The 18,073-nt window shown below is 46.8% G+C and overlaps 1 protein-coding gene and 1 pseudogene across 5 annotated transcripts in view; one reads left to right on the top strand and one right to left on the bottom strand.

Annotated features, from left to right (window-relative positions):
• Positions 1-18,073, bottom strand: part of LOC133748873 (zinc finger protein 677-like) — an 89,187-nt gene that overhangs the window by 42,181 nt on the left and 28,933 nt on the right. For 3 of the 5 annotated variants that reach the window (XR_009864517.1, XR_009864518.1, XM_062177942.1), the window contains exons 1-2: positions 11,746-11,794; positions 7,121-7,247 (exon numbers count right to left, since the gene is read on the bottom strand). Coding sequence is in view for 3 of the 5 variants with exons in the window: in XM_062177942.1 (XP_062033926.1) it covers positions 7,121-7,247; positions 11,746-11,772 (154 nt within the window). In the remaining 2 variants the exon portion in view is untranslated. Of the gene's footprint in view, positions 1-7,120; positions 7,248-10,714; positions 10,783-11,745; positions 11,795-14,219; positions 14,229-18,073 lie in introns of those variants that run through there. The other 2 variants (XM_062177943.1, XM_062177950.1) reach the window with 2 other exon arrangements.
• Positions 13,117-13,433, top strand: LOC133748878 (large ribosomal subunit protein eL42-like; annotated as a pseudogene).

Genomic DNA, 18,073 nt, shown 5'->3' with positions numbered 1-18,073 from the left:
ATATAATATGATAACTTGACTATACAGGGGTACTTCAAAAAGTTCATAAAGACTGGAAATAAAAGTTTTGTTTCTGTGTAAAAAATTTTAAATTAATGCACAATGTTTTCATAATACATATTTTCCATGAACGAAGTACTCTCATGTTAGAACAATTCCCTTTAATTTTTTTTTTTTTTTTGACAGGCAGAGTGGACAGTGAGAGAGAGACAGAGAAAAAGGTCTTCCTTTGCCGTTGGTTCACCCTCCAATGGCCGCCACGGCTAGCGCGCTGCGACCAGCGCACCGTGCTGATCCGATGGCAGGAGCCAGGTGTTTATCCTGGTCTCCCATGGGGTGCAGGACCCAAGCACTTGGGCCATCCTCCACTGCACTCCCGGGCCACAGCAGAGAGCTGGCCTGGAAGAGGGGCAACCGGGACAGAATCCAGTGCCCCGACCGGGACTAGAACCTGGTGTGCCGGCGCCGCTAGGCGGAGGATTAGCCTAGTGAGCCACAACGCCGGCTAATTCCCTTTACTCTTTAATAATCTATTTCACTGGCCACTACCTACATACAGAGAGAGAGATCTCCAATCTGATAGTTCAATCCCCAAATGCCTGCAACTACTGGGACTGCACCTGCCCAGTCAAAACCAGGAGTTGGGAACTTAATCTGGGTCTTTCACATGGGTGGCATGGACTCAACTAATTCAGCCATCCACCTGCTGCTTCCCACCGTGTGCTTTAGCAAGAATCTGGAAGGGAAGGAGAGCGGCTGGATTTGATCCAGGCACCTTGATTTGGGATGTGGGCATCCCAAGCAGTGGCTTGTCCTGCTGTGCCACAAACTGCACCGTAGATATGGTTTTTTTTTTTAAAGATTTATTTATTTATTTGAAAGGCAGAGTTATATATAGAGAGGAGGAGACAGAGAAAAAGAGAGAGATATATACTGTCCATCTGCTGGTTCATGCCCTAAAGGGCTGCAATGGCCAGGTCAAAGTCAGGGGCCAGGAACTCCAAGTACTTGGGCCATCTTCTACTGCTTTTCCAGGCACATTGGCAGGAAGCTGGATAAGAAGAGGAGCAGCTGGGACTTGAACCAGTGCTCATATGGGATGTCAGCATCACAGGAAGTGGCTTAGCCCACTGTGACACAACTCTTGCTCTAACAACTTGTTCTTAAGCACAGTTGTCCATCCAGGTGATACATAGAACTTATCACAACAAATGCAAGGGGATGGAAAGAAACTCCTCAAGGATGTAAAAAATATGAGCTGTGTTTCCAATAGCGTTATTTAGCAATCAATTTTTGGATAATGTTGGCTGAGTCATCTCCTCTTGCACATATTGATTTATACACTGACCTTTAAAAAATTGTCTAGTGGATGAATAAGGTCTTGCCTAGCATAATAGTGTGAGGCTGAAGCTGTGTATGGAAATTGGGATGTTCAAGAGTAAAAGAACACACTATGATGTGAATGCATGGACCACCCAGATCAAAGCACCACATCAGGAATGGCTGACAGTGGAAGAAGCGTGGATGGCAGGGAGTCGTCAGCAGGTGGCAGCAGAGTCTGTGCATGCTAGGAACATAATGGTGGTTTAACAGAATCTTGATCTTAGAAGGAAAGATAAACTGATTTAGCAAGCAGCATAATACTGATCCATTCTTAAATATGGAAATTATACTATAGGCAGAGGACAAGAGTGGAAGAGATTCAAAAGGGAGGCAGTATGATGACATGGGAAGAAAGCAATTTTATGTTTTTAAAATATTTGCAATGAAATGTATCAAATGAATGCCCCAAGATTTCTATTTCCAGGCATACTTTCAACAAAATCCTACATAAAGATTCCTGGGGAGATGTACATGACTATTCTCAGGAGACTCTGGAAGCAAAAACCTGGAAATGGCTAAGAAGAGGGGAGTGGATGTTTTGAGTCTTGGCAACTTTGCACTTCTGATTCAGCTTGTGAGCTTTCTTTTTTTAAAATTTATTTATTTAGTTGTTGGAAAGGCAGAGTGACAGAGAAAAAGGGAGTGACAGAGAAAAAAGGAGAAAGAGTTTCCATTCACTGGTTCAATCCCCTAATGCTCACAACAGCTGGGGCTAAGCCAGGTGGAAACCAGGAGCTAGGACTTCATAAAGTTTCTCTTGGGTAGCAGAGACCTGCATAGAGTTCCAGTCCCCTAGTTTGGGCCTGTTCCTGCCCCAGCTATTGCTGGCATTTGAGGAATGAACCAAAGGATGGAAGATCTCTTTCTCTCTGTTTCTCCCTCTCTCTGTCTTTCAAGTAAATAAATCTTAAAAACAAAACAAACAAAAAACCTATAAAGGGGCTGGTATGGTATCAAAGAAAGTTAAGCTGTTGCTTACAATGATGGCATCCCATATGGCTGCTGGTTTGTGTCTTGGCTGCTCTACTTCTGATCCAGCTCCTGCTAATGGCCTGGGTAAAGCAGTAGAAGATGGCCCAAGTACTTGGGCCCCTGCCACCTGTGTGGGAGACCCAGAAGAAGCTCCTGGCTCTGGACTTCAGTGTGGCACAGCTCCGGCCATTGCAGCCATCTGGGGAATGAATCGGCGAATGGAAGATCTCTGTCTCTCCTCCCGTCTCTATAACTCTTCAATCAATCAATAAAATCTTCAAAAAAAAATTTTTTTTAAAAAAGCAGGTACCAAGTCAAGTGATACAGAAGTAATAAAAATAATTAAGACTAAATACTCAACAAGTTCTGGAGTTTATGTAGGCTTTTGAGTAACCCCACTTGAGCCAAATAAATCAATAGTCATTCCTTAAAACAGTATTCCATACAATGCAGTTATAAAACAAAGAATACTGGCCGGGGCTGTGGCTCACTAGGCTAATCCTCCACCTGTGGCACCAGCACCCTGGGTTCTAGTCCTGGTTGGGGCGCTGGATTCTGTCCCCGTTGCTTCTCTTCCAGTCCAGCTCTCTGCTGGGGCCCGGGATGGCAGTGGAGGATGGCCCAAGTGCTTGGACCCTGCACCCGCATGGGAGACCAGGAGGAAGACCCGGCTCCTGCTTCGGATCGGCATGGCGCGCTGGCTGCAGCATGCCGGCCATAGCGGCCATTTGGGGGGTGAACCAACGGAAAAGGAAGACCTTTCTCTCTGTCTCTCTAACTCTGCCTGTCAAACAAACAAACAAACAATACTAAGAGTGTAATTAAAAAAAAATGGGGCCTTGACAGTAGGGACTCCATTTTGGAGCACCTGAGACTCCATCCTGGGAAGGCAACCTCCCATCCCCCACTGTGAGACTCTGGTCTGAAACTATGATCTAAAACTCTCAGACAATGGTAGTTCATTACATCACACTTGCCAACCTGCATCACACTTGGCAAAGCATAGAAACCCCCTAGCATGACTACTCAAGCTTGGAAGTGGATAGGCTGCACCTGGGTTAATGATAAAAATGTAATTTGTCTATTATTTAAGCCATGTATATGATTTAAGCCAATACCTGGGTTAATGTCAGGATTATAATTGAAATTGTTAAGATTATAACTGGTATTGTTAAGATTATAATTGATATTAGTTTTGCATAGGTTTTGGGTTAGCTTGACCCTGGTAACCATGTATTCCCCTCCCAATTTTGTGGTTTTTGCCTTTAAAAACCCTGTTGCTTTGGGCTTCGGGGTCAAGAGTTTTTTGGGGCATGAGTCCGCTCTCCATTGCCAGCAATAAAGGACTGTCAAATTTTATCAATGTGTGGTGCTCCTGTTTGCACTCGCTCAGGTACAACACAGCGTTTTGGCATAGTGGTAAAGCCATTCTCGGTGATGCCAGTATCCCATATGGGCGCCAGTTCAAGTTCTGGCTGCTCCACTTCAAATCCACGTCCCATTAATGCACCTGGGAAAGCACTGAAAGTTGGCCCAAGTACTTGGGCTCCTGCAGCCATGTGGGACATCCAGATAAAGCTCCTGGCTCCAGCCTGGCTCAGCCCCAGTCATTGTAGACATTTGGGGAATGAACCGTGTGTGTGTGTGTGTGTGTATCTTTGTAATTCTGCTATTCAAATAAATAAATCTTAAAAAAAAAAAAAAAAAAGACAAAACTAGGGTAGCCATTTGTCTTAGTGATTAAGCCACCATTTAGGACACCCACATCTCATATCAGCTCCAAGTGGTTGGGTCCCTGGCACTCTGAGTGATTGGATTGAGACCCTGGATTGAGTTCCCTCCAGCTGTCAGCATAGGCCTTATCAGATTATTTATTTGGTATTTGGGGAATGAATTACCAGATAGAAGCTCTCAATGTTTGTCTATGTAAAAAAAAAAAAAAAAAAGAAAAAGAAAAAGAAAAGAAAAGAAAGAAAGAAACTGATGATTAAATTCATTTATAACAAATGGAAATGGACAAAGTGGAAATAGCAGTGGCGTAAACTAATGACAGTATAAGCTCCCTCTCAGATGGTCAAATCGTATTTGGAGTTTTGAGCCTGTAACAAATTGAGCAAAGGATTTTTACTGTCAAATAAAGATTTGCTGGGGCCGGGGCGCTGTGGCATAGTGGGTAAAGCCGTCACCTGCAGTGCTGGCATCCCATATGAGTGCTGGTTTGAGTCCCGGATGCTCCACTTCCGTTCTAGCTCTCTAGCTATGGCCTGGGAAAGCAGAAGATGGACTAAGTCCTTGGATTCCTACACCCCCATGGGATACCCGGACCATGAAGAAGCTCCTGGCTTCGGATTGATGCAGCTCTGGCCATTGTGGCCAATTGGGAAGTGAACCAGCGGATGGAAGACCTGTCTCTCTCTCTCTCTGCCTCTCCTCCTCTCTGTGTAACTCTGACTTTGAAATAAATAAATAAATCTTTAAAAAAATAAAATAAAGATTTGTTGATGAGAAGGAACAATGTGACAGCAGGATAAAAAAATATGGCACGAGCAAAAGATTAATCAAAAGCCTCATAATCTGAGGCTGAGGATTTGAACAATATTCTCTATGGGATAAATTCCCACTCCAGGGATTGTTGGCTCAAGAGATGATTATTAGCATATGCAATCGACTTTGTCAACATATCCTTAAGAGATTCACTTTTGTGACACCTGTCAAAAACTAGAATGAGAAGTAGAAATAACTGTCATGCAGGCTATCCTGACACTTTCTAATTCTCTGTCTTGGAAGATGCTGACAACTTCAAGGAGCACCTCTGTACGTCACTGGATGACAGTCACACATATTAGTCAAGCTGTTCTCTTCCACAAATTTTCTATTACCACATAAACCCACTCTAAGGAAGAGTCCACAGAAGCTGGGCATAACCTAATGGTGGGTTATCACGGCATAGCAGAAGACAAATCAGACCTCAGGGATGTGTGCAGAAAAAGCAAGGTTCAGAGGGAAAAACCACACCAATAGTAACAGAATAGGAAAACAGACACAGCCAAGATTTTGCTGCATTCCCACACTTGGTAGAACAGTGGAAAAGAGAGAAAAATACAACACAAGGGGGTCTGATTTTGAAGGATATCAATACAGGGCTCTGTGCTCTGTCCAGACCCTGCAGGTAGGAGCTTGAAAGAATAAGATATGCCCCTGATGTAGCACAAGAAATCACAGAGAGAACCTTTCTGTTGACTAAAAAAATCCACTGTCTGCAACTGACTTTTCTTTTAAAATTTTAGTGATTTTATTTATTTGAATGGCAAGGAGACAGAGAAAGAGTGAAACAGAAACTTCCCTTCCGCAGATTCTCTCTCCAAATGCCCACAAACCTGGGGCATTTGAGCCACAATGAAGTTGAAAGCCAGGAATTCAATGTTGGTGGCAGGGACCCAACTACTTGAGCCATCATCTGCTGCCTTCCAGCAGGAAGCTCGAATCTGGAGCGGAGCTAGGACTTGAACTCAAGCACTCTAAGATGCAGGCATCCCAAGCAACGTTACAACCACCACACCAAATGCCCACTGTGTGTTGTCCGTTTTTATAGTCTTCATAAATAACCATCTTAGAAAATCCAGCCCACTCCCATGTTACACACTGGCAAGAAACGTGGCAAAAGCAGAAGAAATGGCTGAGGGACCTGCAAACAATTTCTGGGGCCCCAGGTGCAGGGGAGGAGCAGGCAGTATTTCCCATGTCCTCACTAGGTCTTCCAAGGGAAGGAGTTGGGATGGAACACAGAAGAATACAGGCATCAGGCCCGTGGAGGCCTCAGCGCTGACCTGCATGTACTGAGAACCGAGGATCAGATGGAATTGTATGGAAGATGAGACCAGGGGAGAAGGAGAGGCTTGTCAAGCAGATGTGCCTCTACCTCTCAGAGAGCTCACAGACGCCAGGTCACAGAGTGCCCACTACAAGGACTCAGCATTTGTTTCCACTGCACCATGGAGGGTCGAAGCATAAACTTTTCCATGTGTAAAGAACAAAGGTGGTAAGTTGAAGAAGTTTAAAATTTCCTTTGTGAGCTCACAAGAGATACATTTTTGCTGTTTCACAGAACTCACACTTGCAGAAAGCTTCCCAAATACTACTGAATGGTGCTACTGACACCCCTGCTCTTTCAAACGCTTACCTGGCCACACCTCTGACACATTCCCACCCATCTGGTTTTCTGGCTATTTTTACTTGGCTTTCCATAGTACAGGGCTCTCTCCCTTGCTCCAAACATAGAGATAACATCCAGCTCAGGAAGAGACTTTCTTGCTTAAAAAATGAAAGGAATATGAAGTGCTGTGTATTTTCCAGTATCCCAGTCCTTTTGGTGAGCACAAAGGAAACTACAGACGGATCCAAGAAAATATTTCATAAACTCATCCATTAGTCACCTGCTCTGAACGCTTAGGGAACACAGCAAGACACAGGTCAATAGCTATTGTCTAAAAACTAAAGAATCAAAAGTACAGGAGTAGAAAACACAACACTGGGTATTTTTAAAGTTGGCCATAAGGTTTTATATACACTGCAGCTCTGGAATCACCCAATCATGTTTAATAATGGGGACAGAACTTCCTAAGAAAGGGAACAATTAAAGCCCTGGTACCATATCAAGAAGTTTTTCAGCACATTTGAGCCAATGCAGGGCCTCCCAAGAGGAAAAGGAAAGGAAAATGCAAAGACACACAAGGGTGGCTCCTGACTTTTGGAAAGTCGTCCTCACCCAGGGAGAGCAGGTTCCTGTAGTTCTCCAGCATCACGTCCCTGTATAAAGCCTTCTGAGCAGGGTCCAGGCATTTCCACTCCTCCTGAGAGAAATCTATTGTCACATCCCTCAATGTCAGAGGGCCCTGAAATGAAAAACATATATCATCAAGGGGTATAGGGAGAGCAAACCTCTTCACAGCAAGTAACAAGAGACAGCTATCAATATTTAATCAAGTGAAGGAAGTGTTCTGAGAGATACTTGTTAAAGTATTTCTAAGCAAGTTATCCCTCCCTAATAACATTTTATTACACTTTTTCAAAAGAACCTATAATATTCTTTAAATCACAGAAAATTCCTCATTTTTGTGGACAACACAAGAAATATACACATAAAACTTCAATATAGGGTCACCTCTATGGTAGTGTTAGATATTATGCTTGACCCACCAAGTGATTTTGTTTTGAGATGAGCCACAATATGAGTGGTATCTTCAGAGATAACAAAGTCCAATGGCCATAGTCTAAAATCTGTGATGAAGATAGCAACAGTAATGACCAAAGCTTCTGAACACATAAACTTGCCTCAGGTCAAGGAGCTAAAATAACAGAGCAAACACCTGAACCTACTGTCTGAGAATTAGAATTGAAACTGAACAGTTAATTAACAGGCACAGCACCAAAAGGAAATTGACAGAGAAATATCTAATGGACATGATGTGAATCAAATTCCAGGATAAGAACACAGAACATTATTACAGGGGTGGTGTCTGGTCGAGCAGTGAAGTCAGTTGAGATGACCATATCCAGTATCAGAGTACTTGAGTTCCTGGGTGCTCCCAAGTCCAGCTTCCTGTTAATGGAGACACTGTGGGGCAGCAGACAATGACTCAAGTTTTTGGGTCCCTGCAACCCTTGTGGGAGACTCAGACTGAATTTCCAGGCCTGGTCCTGGCCTGCCCAGCCCCAGCTGTTGAGGATATTTGGGGAATGAGCCAGTGATAGGAGCTGTTTGTCTCCCTCTGTCTTTCAAATAAATACACTTTAAAAAGGCCATTTCATATATATGCACATACATTTGCATGGACATAATTCATTACTATTCTTTTTTAAAAAAAAATTTTTTTTGACAGGCAGAGTTAGTGAGAGAGACAGAGAGAAAGGCCTTCCTTCCGTTGGTTGACCCCCCCAAATGACCACTACGGCCGGTGTGCTGCACCAATCCGAAGCCAGGAGCCAGGTACTTCCTCCTGGTCTCCCAAGCACTTGGGCCATCCTCCACTGCCCTCCCAGGCCACAGCAAAGAGCTGGACTGGAAGAGGAGCAACCGGGACAGAACCCGGTGCCCCAACTGGGACTAGAACCTGGAGTACTGGCGCCACAGGCGGAGGATTAGCCTAGTGAGCCGCAGCACCGGCCTATTACTATTCTTAATACAATTAACTTTTTAAGATTGTGTGGAATGAATTTAATGCCATGATAAATAACATTTCAACTGTTACAAAATATAAAACTTATTTCAATTGACGATGTGTCTGATAAAAACCATATACCTACATATCCATGTGATCATGTGCACAAATCACAAATACATTTAAATTAACTGAAATAAGCTAAGTTGTTTCTCAATAAATTTTTCAATTTCTTTCATCAGTATTGCTGCTGTTTTTTCATCAGTTTCATTATCAGCACATTTTGGGACAAGGGGCCTGCGTTGTGGCACAGCAGGTTAAACTGTGGCCTGTGATGCCGGCATCCCAAATGAGCGCCAGTTGGGGTCATGTCTGCTCCACTCAGATACAGCTCCCTGCAAACGTGCCTAGGAAAGCAGCAGACTATGGCTCAAGTGCTTGGACCCCTGCTACTCACATGGGAAACCCAGATGGAGTTCCAGGCTCCTAACTTCACTCTGGCCCAGCTCTGGCCATTGCAGCCATTTGGGGAGTGAACCAGCAATGGAAGACCTCTCTTGGGGCTGGCACTGTGGCACAGTGGGTAGAGCCACCTGCAGCACTGGCATCTCACATGGGTGCCTGTTCCAGTCTCAGCTGCTCCACTTCCAATCTTGCTCCCTGTTAATGAGCCTGGGAAAGCTGCAGAAGATGGTCCAAGTAGTGAGGCTTCTGCACCCATGTAGGAGACCTGGAAGAAGCTCCTGTCTCCTGACTGGCCTAGCTCTAGCCATTGCGGTCATTTGGGGAGTGAACTAATGGATGGAAGATCTCTCTCTTTGCCTTTCCCTCTGCCTCTGACTCTGTATCTGCCTTTCAACTAAGTAAATACATCTTAAAAAAAAAAAAAAAGTACAAGGGCAGGTATTTGGTATTTAATGGGTGATCCCTCATTGCCTTTCAAATAAATTAATAAATAGAACTTTTTAAAAAACTATTTATTTGAGAGGCAGAGTTACAGAGAGAGGGAGAGACAAGAGAGAGGTCTTCCACCCACTGGTTCACTCTCCAAATGGATGCAATGGCTGAAGCTAAGCCAAGCTGAAGCCAGGAGCCAGGAACTTCTGCCAGGTCTCCCACGTGGGTGCAGAGGCCCAAGCATGTGGGCCATCTTCTACTGCTCTCCCAGGCCATTAGCAGGGACCTGGATGGGAAGTGGAGCAGGTGGCATCCAAATGGATGATGGCACCACAGGTGGAGGCTTAACCTTCTACACCACAACTCCAGACCCTGAAAAGAACTTTGAAAAAATAATTACTTGGCTGGCGCCGTGGCTTAACAGACTAATCCTCTGCCTTGCGGTGCCGGCACAACGGGTTCCAGTCCCGGTCGGGGCACCAGATTCTATCCCGGTTGCCCCTCTTTCAGGCCAGCTCTCTGCTATGGCCTGGGAATGCAGTGGAGAATGGCCCAAGTCCTTGGGCCCTGCACCCACATGGGAGACCAGGAGAAGCACCTGGCTCCTGGCTTCGGATCAGCACAATGTGCCGGTCGCAGCGGCCATTGGAGGGTGAACCAACAGCAAAAAGGAAGATCTTTCTGTCTCTCTCTCTCACTGTCCACTCTGCCTGTCAAAAAAAAATTACTTTTATCCATTTAAATTTATAAATGTAAGCCTTAATAAGAACCAAATAGAGTTTACTATTTATTTGATCCATAATAAAATGGTGACACAAAATTTTAAAAATCATTAGTATTATATCAATTTAACAGAGAAAAATTACAAAATATGCCCCACAAAAGGAGATAATTGAAGAAGTTATTGGATCATTAAAAATCAGGCCAAAAATTACATTTGGGGGAAAAAAAGCAGATACTGAAGAACACTTCTTTTTCACCAGTCTAGAGGGAACTGACAGGTTATACAGATGCGGCCCCTTCACAATCCCTGCTGCCCAAAGCGCTGACACCGGGAGGCCCTCACCCTGTCTCCAGTCCAGGCCTGGGTGTGAGCTCCTCCCAGGATTACACCCAATGAAGCCTCTGCACAAGTTGCACGGGGCCACTGTGAGAGGAAATCCAGGAGGAGAGGAGAGGGACTGAGGGAAGACCTGGGGGAGTGTGAGCTCCCGTGTCAGGCAGGGTCAGGGTCAGGGATCAGGAACTCTAAGGCAGCTCGGAAAGGACCGACACACAGAACAACCAATTGAGAGCAGCTTTACCTGGGGGAGGCTCATCCCTGACACCCTTCGCTCTGCCCGCCTGGTTTCTAAGTCTTTAAAAGTCGACCCTGAAGGTTGAAAACATGCAGTTGAATGCATACAATCAACCCAACCCGCTGCTTCACTGTGCCTCAGGGACCTCATGCCAAGGCTCTCCACGGCCCTCCACAGCACGGGTACTGCAGGGCAGAGGGCTCCTACACCGCGACCAGTGACCGAGCCTTCAGAACTGAGCCCTCCAGGGGACGCCCACCCCCGTGCTGAGCACTGCGGGCCTGAGCCCACCACGCTCCGCTCGTGGGCTGATCTCAGCCCTCAGACACGGAGCACTCAGGATCACGATATGGGGTGCTGGGTGCAGATCAGGATGAACTTTACAAACGATACGATTATTACTGAGGCAGGACCCCAGCCTATGTGAACGGGACTCTCTGGTTACAAGGGAACAAAAAAGGTGTCTGCGAAGCGCTCCCACATGACAAGGGCGAGTCAGGGCTGCGCCCCCCGCGCCCCCGCCCCGTGCGGCCCCTCTTTTTTGTTCAGCTTCCCCTAAGGTGGCTTTCCTCTAAACGTCTCTCTCCGCCCTCGGCCGCCTCCTGGCCTGCTCTTTCTCCTCGGTCTGGCAAAGCCGTCCCAGCTTCGCCCCCTCTCCACGCCGCGGGGGTTGTCTTCTCAGTCGCTCTCCGACCCCCTTCGCCCGCACGTCCACCACGACGCGGGCGGGACAGAATGTCCGTGGCCCCAGGGGCGCGCACTTCCCCGGGGTGGGACTCGGGGTGGCGACCCCGCGGTCGCCCGGCGAGGAGCCGGCCTGAGGAGCGCGGCACGCCAGGGCCAGGCGCAGGCAGCGCGCGCGGCCTCCCGTGGACGCGGCGGCCTCTCAGGCCGGCGTCCGGATTTACTTCACGCGGACGGGCGGGGCCGGGGTCCGGAGGTCTGAGTGGTGGCCCCCTCCCCCAGATCCCAGAAACAGAACCGCCGGGGGGGCCGCGAAGCCGAGCCTCCATCGACAGACAGGGAAACTCACGCACCGCGACGCAACCGTCACTCCGCGACATCTGCTTCCGGGTCTGGAGCGAGCCGCGCATGCCCAGAGAAGAGCCCAGGCTCCCGGAGGCGGGGTCTGGGCGCGGCGGGACGGGCGGGGGCGGGACTTGGGAGAGGCGGGACGGGCGGGGCTTAGTGCGCTTCCCACCTCATAGTTCTCTGTGAACCTGAGGTGTTTTTTTTTTTTTGTTTTTTTTTTTTTTTTTTAAGGCATTACAATTTATTATTCAGCAAGTGAACACAATTCCAAGGAACCTTTATGTGCATCATACAATAAATCAGAATTAAACTCTTTTTTTTCATTTTCAATTCTCTTTATATACAGAAAATCAGTTTAGTATATATAAAGTAAAGATTTCAACAGTTTGCCCTCACATAGCAACACAAAGTGAAAAATACTGTTGGATTACTAGTTATAGAATTAAATCACAGTGTACAGCACATTAATGACAGAGATCCTACATATTTTTTAAAAAAATTGATTAATTTTCTATGCAATTTCCAATTTAACACCAAGTTTTTTTTTTATTTTCAATTATCTTTATATACAGAAGATCGATTCAGTATATACTAAGTAAAGATTTCATCAGTTTGCACCCACACAGAAACACAAAGTGTAAAAATACTGTTTCAGTACTAGTTATAGCATTACTTCACATTGGACAATCCATTAAGGACAGATCCCACATAAGACGTAAGTACACAGTGACTCTTGATGTTGATTTAACAATTTAACACTCTTGTTTATGGCGTCAGTAATCTCCCTAGACTTCCCACCTCGCAGTTCTCTGTGAACCTGAGGGTTTTTGCGCTGGAAAACTGGATCATTTTCTGGTTCTCTGACCTGCGTTGCTTCTTACCCGGTTTAAATTAAATCTTCAGTTTTGAGGTAAAAACTTAGCAATGTCTGCTCGTCTTATACTGGAAACAAAGATGTTTTCCTCTTAACAAGGTTGAAAATTGTGTAAGTGAAAGAAATTTTATTGTAAGTTTATTTTATTTTAAAATCTAATAATTTGTAAAACATTTTATCACATTCATTTCAAATGTTGACATTAAATATAGATAAATACTATTTTTGCTTTTTTATGATTTATTTGAAAGACAGAAATGCAGAGAGAGAAGGAGAAAGAGAGATCTTCCATCTGTTGGTTCACTCCTCAAATAGCCACAATGGTCAGGGTTGTGCTAGGCTGAAACCAGGAGCCAGGAGCTTGAGTTTCATATGCGGGTGCAGGGGCCCAAGCACTTGGGCCATCTTTCACTGCTTCCTCAGACCATAGCAGAGAGCTGGATCAGAAGTGGTGTAGCTGGGACTCGAACCAGCGACTATATGGGGTGCAGGCTCTGCAAACATGGTGAACGCTCCCAAAACCAGCCAGACTATCTGCAAGAAATGTGGCAAGCACCAGCCCCACAAGGTGACACTGTACAAGAAGGGCAAAGACTATGCCCAGGGAAAGCTGCGTTATGATGGGAAGCAGAGTGGCTATGGTGGACAGACCAAGCCAATTTTCCAGAAAAAGGCTACAACTACAAAGAAGATTGTGCTGAGGCTTGAGTGTGTGGAGCCTAATGCAGATCCAAGACTATGTTGGCTATTAAGAGTTGTAAACACTTCACACTGGGAGGAGAGAAGGATTTGAGGAAGGGCCAAGTGATCCAGTTCTAATCTTCATCTTCTGATCGGTTATTGTCAGGAAAGAAGAGACAGAGTATGAAGCCACAGCCAGAGCAGGACTATTCAGAAGAATAAAGCCTGGGAGGGGCTCACTCCCAGGTGGACGCGGCCAGTGAACACACAGCAGAGAGAGCCGCTTCCCTTATGGTGGTTTATGCAGTGCAAAGTGGTGGGAAGGGGCCTGGGGGCTGGAGCTAAAGCTGGGCTGCTGGGTTAGAGGGGGAGATTGGGATAGTTCTAAAGGTGCTGCGAGATCACGGTGTGAGCTGGGAGGGGTTCGGGGTGAGACAGAGGCTGAGGCAGAGGCTGGACTCCGGGGCTGAGCTGCTGAGCTGGGGGGAGAGAGCGTGGGAGGAGAGGGGAGAGCTCAGGCTGATGGCTGGGTTATTCAGATAGTGGGGTGACCAGCAGTCCAGGCAGGGCGGGGCTGCATTAGCAGCGCAGAGAAACGGGGGCCTGCTCGCTGTTGTGTAGGTGAGAGGTCAACAGGGGTCTAAGGCTGTTTGTCTTTGCTCCAACAGTTATGGAGACAATAAAATCTTAACGTTACTATTCACTTCATTTTTTTTTTTCCTGTGTGTGAGAGTAAACTAGCGCCAGCAATAAAATTCCTCTTGGGAAATTTTCAGCTTCGAAAAATTAAATAGAGTAAAATTAGAGTATGAGATTTCTAAATAGCCTCATTTTTACTGGCGATACTTTTATGGCAAGATCTGTGAGCTAATTCTGATTAGATCTGGCCCACAGCTTTGGTTAAAGTGCTCAGGTTAAATGTACATTAAAAGCCTACTGGGGCCAGCACTGTGGTGTAGCGAGTAAAGCCACTGCCTGCAGTGCCTGCATCCCATATGGGTGCCAGTTCTAGTCCCGGCTGCTCCACTTCCAATCCAGCTCTCTGCTATGGCCTGGGAAAGCAGTAGAAGATGGCCCAAGTCCTTGGGCCCCTGCATCCATGTGGGAGACCCAGAAGAAGCTCCTGGCTCTTGGCTTCCACCCAGTTCTGGCTGTTGCGGCCAACTGGGGAGTGAACTAGTGTATGGAAGACCCTCTCCTCCTCTCTCTCACACACACACATCTCTCTCTCTCTCTCTCTCTCTCTCTCTCTCTCTGCCTCTCCTGTGTGTAACCCTGACTTTCAAATAAATAAATAACTCTTTAAAAAGAAATGGCCTACTTTTATTTTGACCAAATGTTTGAACCTGACAATACTTTAGATTTAGAATTATAAACTGAGTCTTCCACCTTTGGGGCTTCTAGTTGGATCTCTGGAACTTTCAGAGTGAGAGGCTCAACCTGCTGAGGTCATAGTTGTTGGAGTTAAATTATGAAAGGTGCATTTTTTTTTCATTTTTTTTATTTTTTATTTTTTTGACAGGCAGAGTGGACAGTGAGAGAGAGAGACAGAGAGAAAGGTCTTCCTTTTTGCCGTTGGTTCACCCTCCAATGGCCGCCGCGGTAGCGCGCTGCGGCCGGCGCACCGCGCTGTTCCGATGGCAGGAGCCAGGTGCTTCTCCTGGTCTCCCATGGGGTGCAGGACTCAAGGACTTGGGCCATCCTCCACTGCACTCCCTAGCCACAGCAGAGAGCTGGCCTGGAAGAGGGGCAACCGGGACAGGATCGGTGCCCCGACCGGGACTAGAACCCGGTGTGCCGGCGCCGCAAGGCGGAGGATTAGCCTGTTGAGCCACGGCGCCGGCCGAAAGGTGCATTTTAAGGTTACAAAATGTTGGCAAATTCTGTTGTGCTTCTATAAAAGTGCATTCTTTTTATGTCCTGGGGTTAGTCACTGTTACTAGGATACAATCTCAGATGTGATCTCATGCCTCACATGGAGCACCAAATATGTTACTGGGGATCTGTGGCTCTGGGTTCTTGTACTTGCACAAGAACGAATTCAGAGGTGAGACAAAGAGTAGTGGTACGCAGGCTGGCAAAGTTAAATGATGAAGAGGACACCTGACGGACTGAGAGCCCAGTCTGCATTCAGAGTGGAGTTTGTACGGATATTGGGGGTGGGGCTTCTCTCTGCTCCCCATACACCCTTCCTGGAATATTGCTGGGTGGAGGGCTTTCTGAATGTGGAATCCCTCTCAGAACTTCATTACCGTCTGCTTGGAAAGGGGCAGAGGAGTTTCCTCAAAACTGCCCCTATGGGCCAGTGCTGTGGCATAATAGGTTGGGCTCCAACCTGTGGCACCTATATCCCATATGGGCGCCAGTTTGAGTCCCTGCAACTCTACTTCCGATCCGGCTCCCTGCTGATGTGTTGGGGAAAGCAGTGGAAGATGACCCAAGTATTTGGGCCCCTGAACACATGTGGGAGACTCAGAGGAAGCTCCTGGTTCCTGGCTTTGGATCAGCCCAGCGCCGGCTGCTGCCACTGTTTGGGTAGCGAACAAGCAGATGGAACACCTCTCTCTCACTGGGCTCTGCCTCTCAAATAAATAAATAAATCTTAAAAAAAAAGGTCAATCGAGTGTACCAATGTGGACAGGATGAATAATGAGATTAATTATTAGAATATAGCACTGGCAGCTGGCACTGTGGCACAATGGGTTAAGCCACCACCTGCAATGCTCGCATCCAATATCAGATTGCTGGTTGAAGTCCCAGCTGCTCTGCTTCTGATCCAGCTGATATATCTAACAGCAGAAGATGACCCAAGTCTTTGGATCCTTGCCACCCATGTGGGAGTTCCTGATGGAGTTCTGGGCCCCTGGCCTCCCCTGGCTCAGTTCCTTATGGGGAGTGTGCCACTGGATGGAAGATCTCTCTGTCCCTCTGTCTCTCCCTCTCTCTCTGTCATTCTGCCTTACAAATAAATAAAAAGAATGTTAAAGAAAAAAATACAGCATTTGTTCCAAGAAACAAAAAATGACATTTTAACCAATACCCACAAATTACTCTTAGAAAATTGAAAACATATTAATGAAAATGCAATGCATTTGAAGTAAGCAAATTTAATGATATTTCTGGGGTTAAGTTGTCAATTTAATAATATATCTGAGATATCAAAAATGCTTATTTATATGTTATAGAAAATTAACAAAAGTATAATTGAAGGTACTAAGTACAGAAAAACGGAAGTAAAAGGCGTAATTATGACTATCTTTAAAAAGACTTGGAGGCCGGCGCCGCGGCTCAGTAGGCTAATCCTCCGCCTAGCAGTGCCAGCACACCAGGTTCTAGTCCCGGTCGGGGCGTCGGATTCTATCCTGGTTGCCCCTCTTTCAGGCCAGCTCTCTGCTATGGCCCGGGAGTGCAGTGGAGAATGGCCCAAGTCCTTGGGCCCTGCACCCCATGGGAGACCAGTATAAGCACCTGGCTCCTGCCATTGGATCAGTGCGGTGTGCCGGCTGCAGCGTGCCGGCCGCGGCGGCCATTGGAAGGTGAACCAACGGCAAAAGGAAGACCTTTCTCTCTGTCTCTCTCACTGTCCACTCTGCCTGACAAAAAAAAAAAAAAAAAAAAAAGATTTGGAGTTGTGTAGGTGTTACATTAACTCCTTTTGTAGCATTCTCTGTTCACTAAAGGAAATCTGCAATATATAAATCGATCGATAGTTACCCCTGGTACAGTACTTCCACCTGTTACAGATATGAAAGAAAACACAGAGTATCATAAAAACACAGAACTGGTGAAAAACTGCACCTCTGGGGTTGGCAGATCATGACCCTCCAGTGGTGGTCTCCCTGTAAAAATAGCCATTTTCACAACTCTCTGGGCACAGAACTAGCAACTTCTTCCACAGCACTAGGGAAGCCAGGTGAGAGAGCCCAGTGTGCGACTGTAGCGGAGTCAGAAAAGAGCGGGTGAGGGAGTGGAGTTGCCTGTGGCATCCCTTCCCACCCCAGGCAGCAGGGCCCAGGCCAGCGCCTGCAAATGGAGCCTCCAGCCGCTCTGGGCCCAGCTCCGGGCCCAGGCCCGCACCTGCGAATGGAGCCTCTGGATCTCACGCGCACAAACTCCCAGCACTGGTGAGATCAGTTGTTCCAGCCTCACCATTCTCCTGTCTACAGCAGCCTCGTGCCACAAAGAAACCTCGAGGGCAGGCGGGCTCGGTTCCGGGGGTTTGGTCCTGGGGCCCGGCTGTGGGCTTCGATCTGACCGACTCAGCCTCAACCTTTTTAGTGGACAGAACGACTTCACCGTCTTTCCCCAGACTTCAGGAAGCACCGAGCTTCGGGGAAGGAGAGGGAACTAAACGAGGACCTGGCCTCGGGACTCAGTGCTGGGAAGAAGCCAGCAGCCTGGGACCCATGGCCAAAGCCCGAGACCGTGCCCAGGATGGAGGACTACGCTCCAATCCAGCCACGCTGGACCTCGCAGCTGCAGTCCTGCGGCGTGGCTGGGCTTAGGCTGCCATCTAGTGCTGATACAGGGCCATGGACAGAGGAGCACAAATAAACCCAGCCTGTGAGACCGGAATAAACACCCAGTCTCATTGTGCAGACGCCTCTTACGTTTCTGTCATTTTTGTCTTTGAATCTTGCTTTTGAGATAGAGATTCCTAGGGTTTGAAATTTCTTCTGTGATAACCCATCTTTGAGTTCTGGTGGACTCTCGAAGACTGGGTTTACTTGGTGATTGGAAATTCCTTATGACAACATTTTGATTAACATGCTATGATA

The sequence above is a fragment of the Lepus europaeus genome, chromosome 19, assembly GCF_033115175.1.
Source record: "Lepus europaeus isolate LE1 chromosome 19, mLepTim1.pri, whole genome shotgun sequence".
Taxonomy (NCBI): domain Eukaryota; kingdom Metazoa; phylum Chordata; class Mammalia; order Lagomorpha; family Leporidae; genus Lepus; species Lepus europaeus.
Note: the sequence above shows the minus strand (reverse complement) of the source record. Positions and strands in the feature narration are given on the sequence as shown.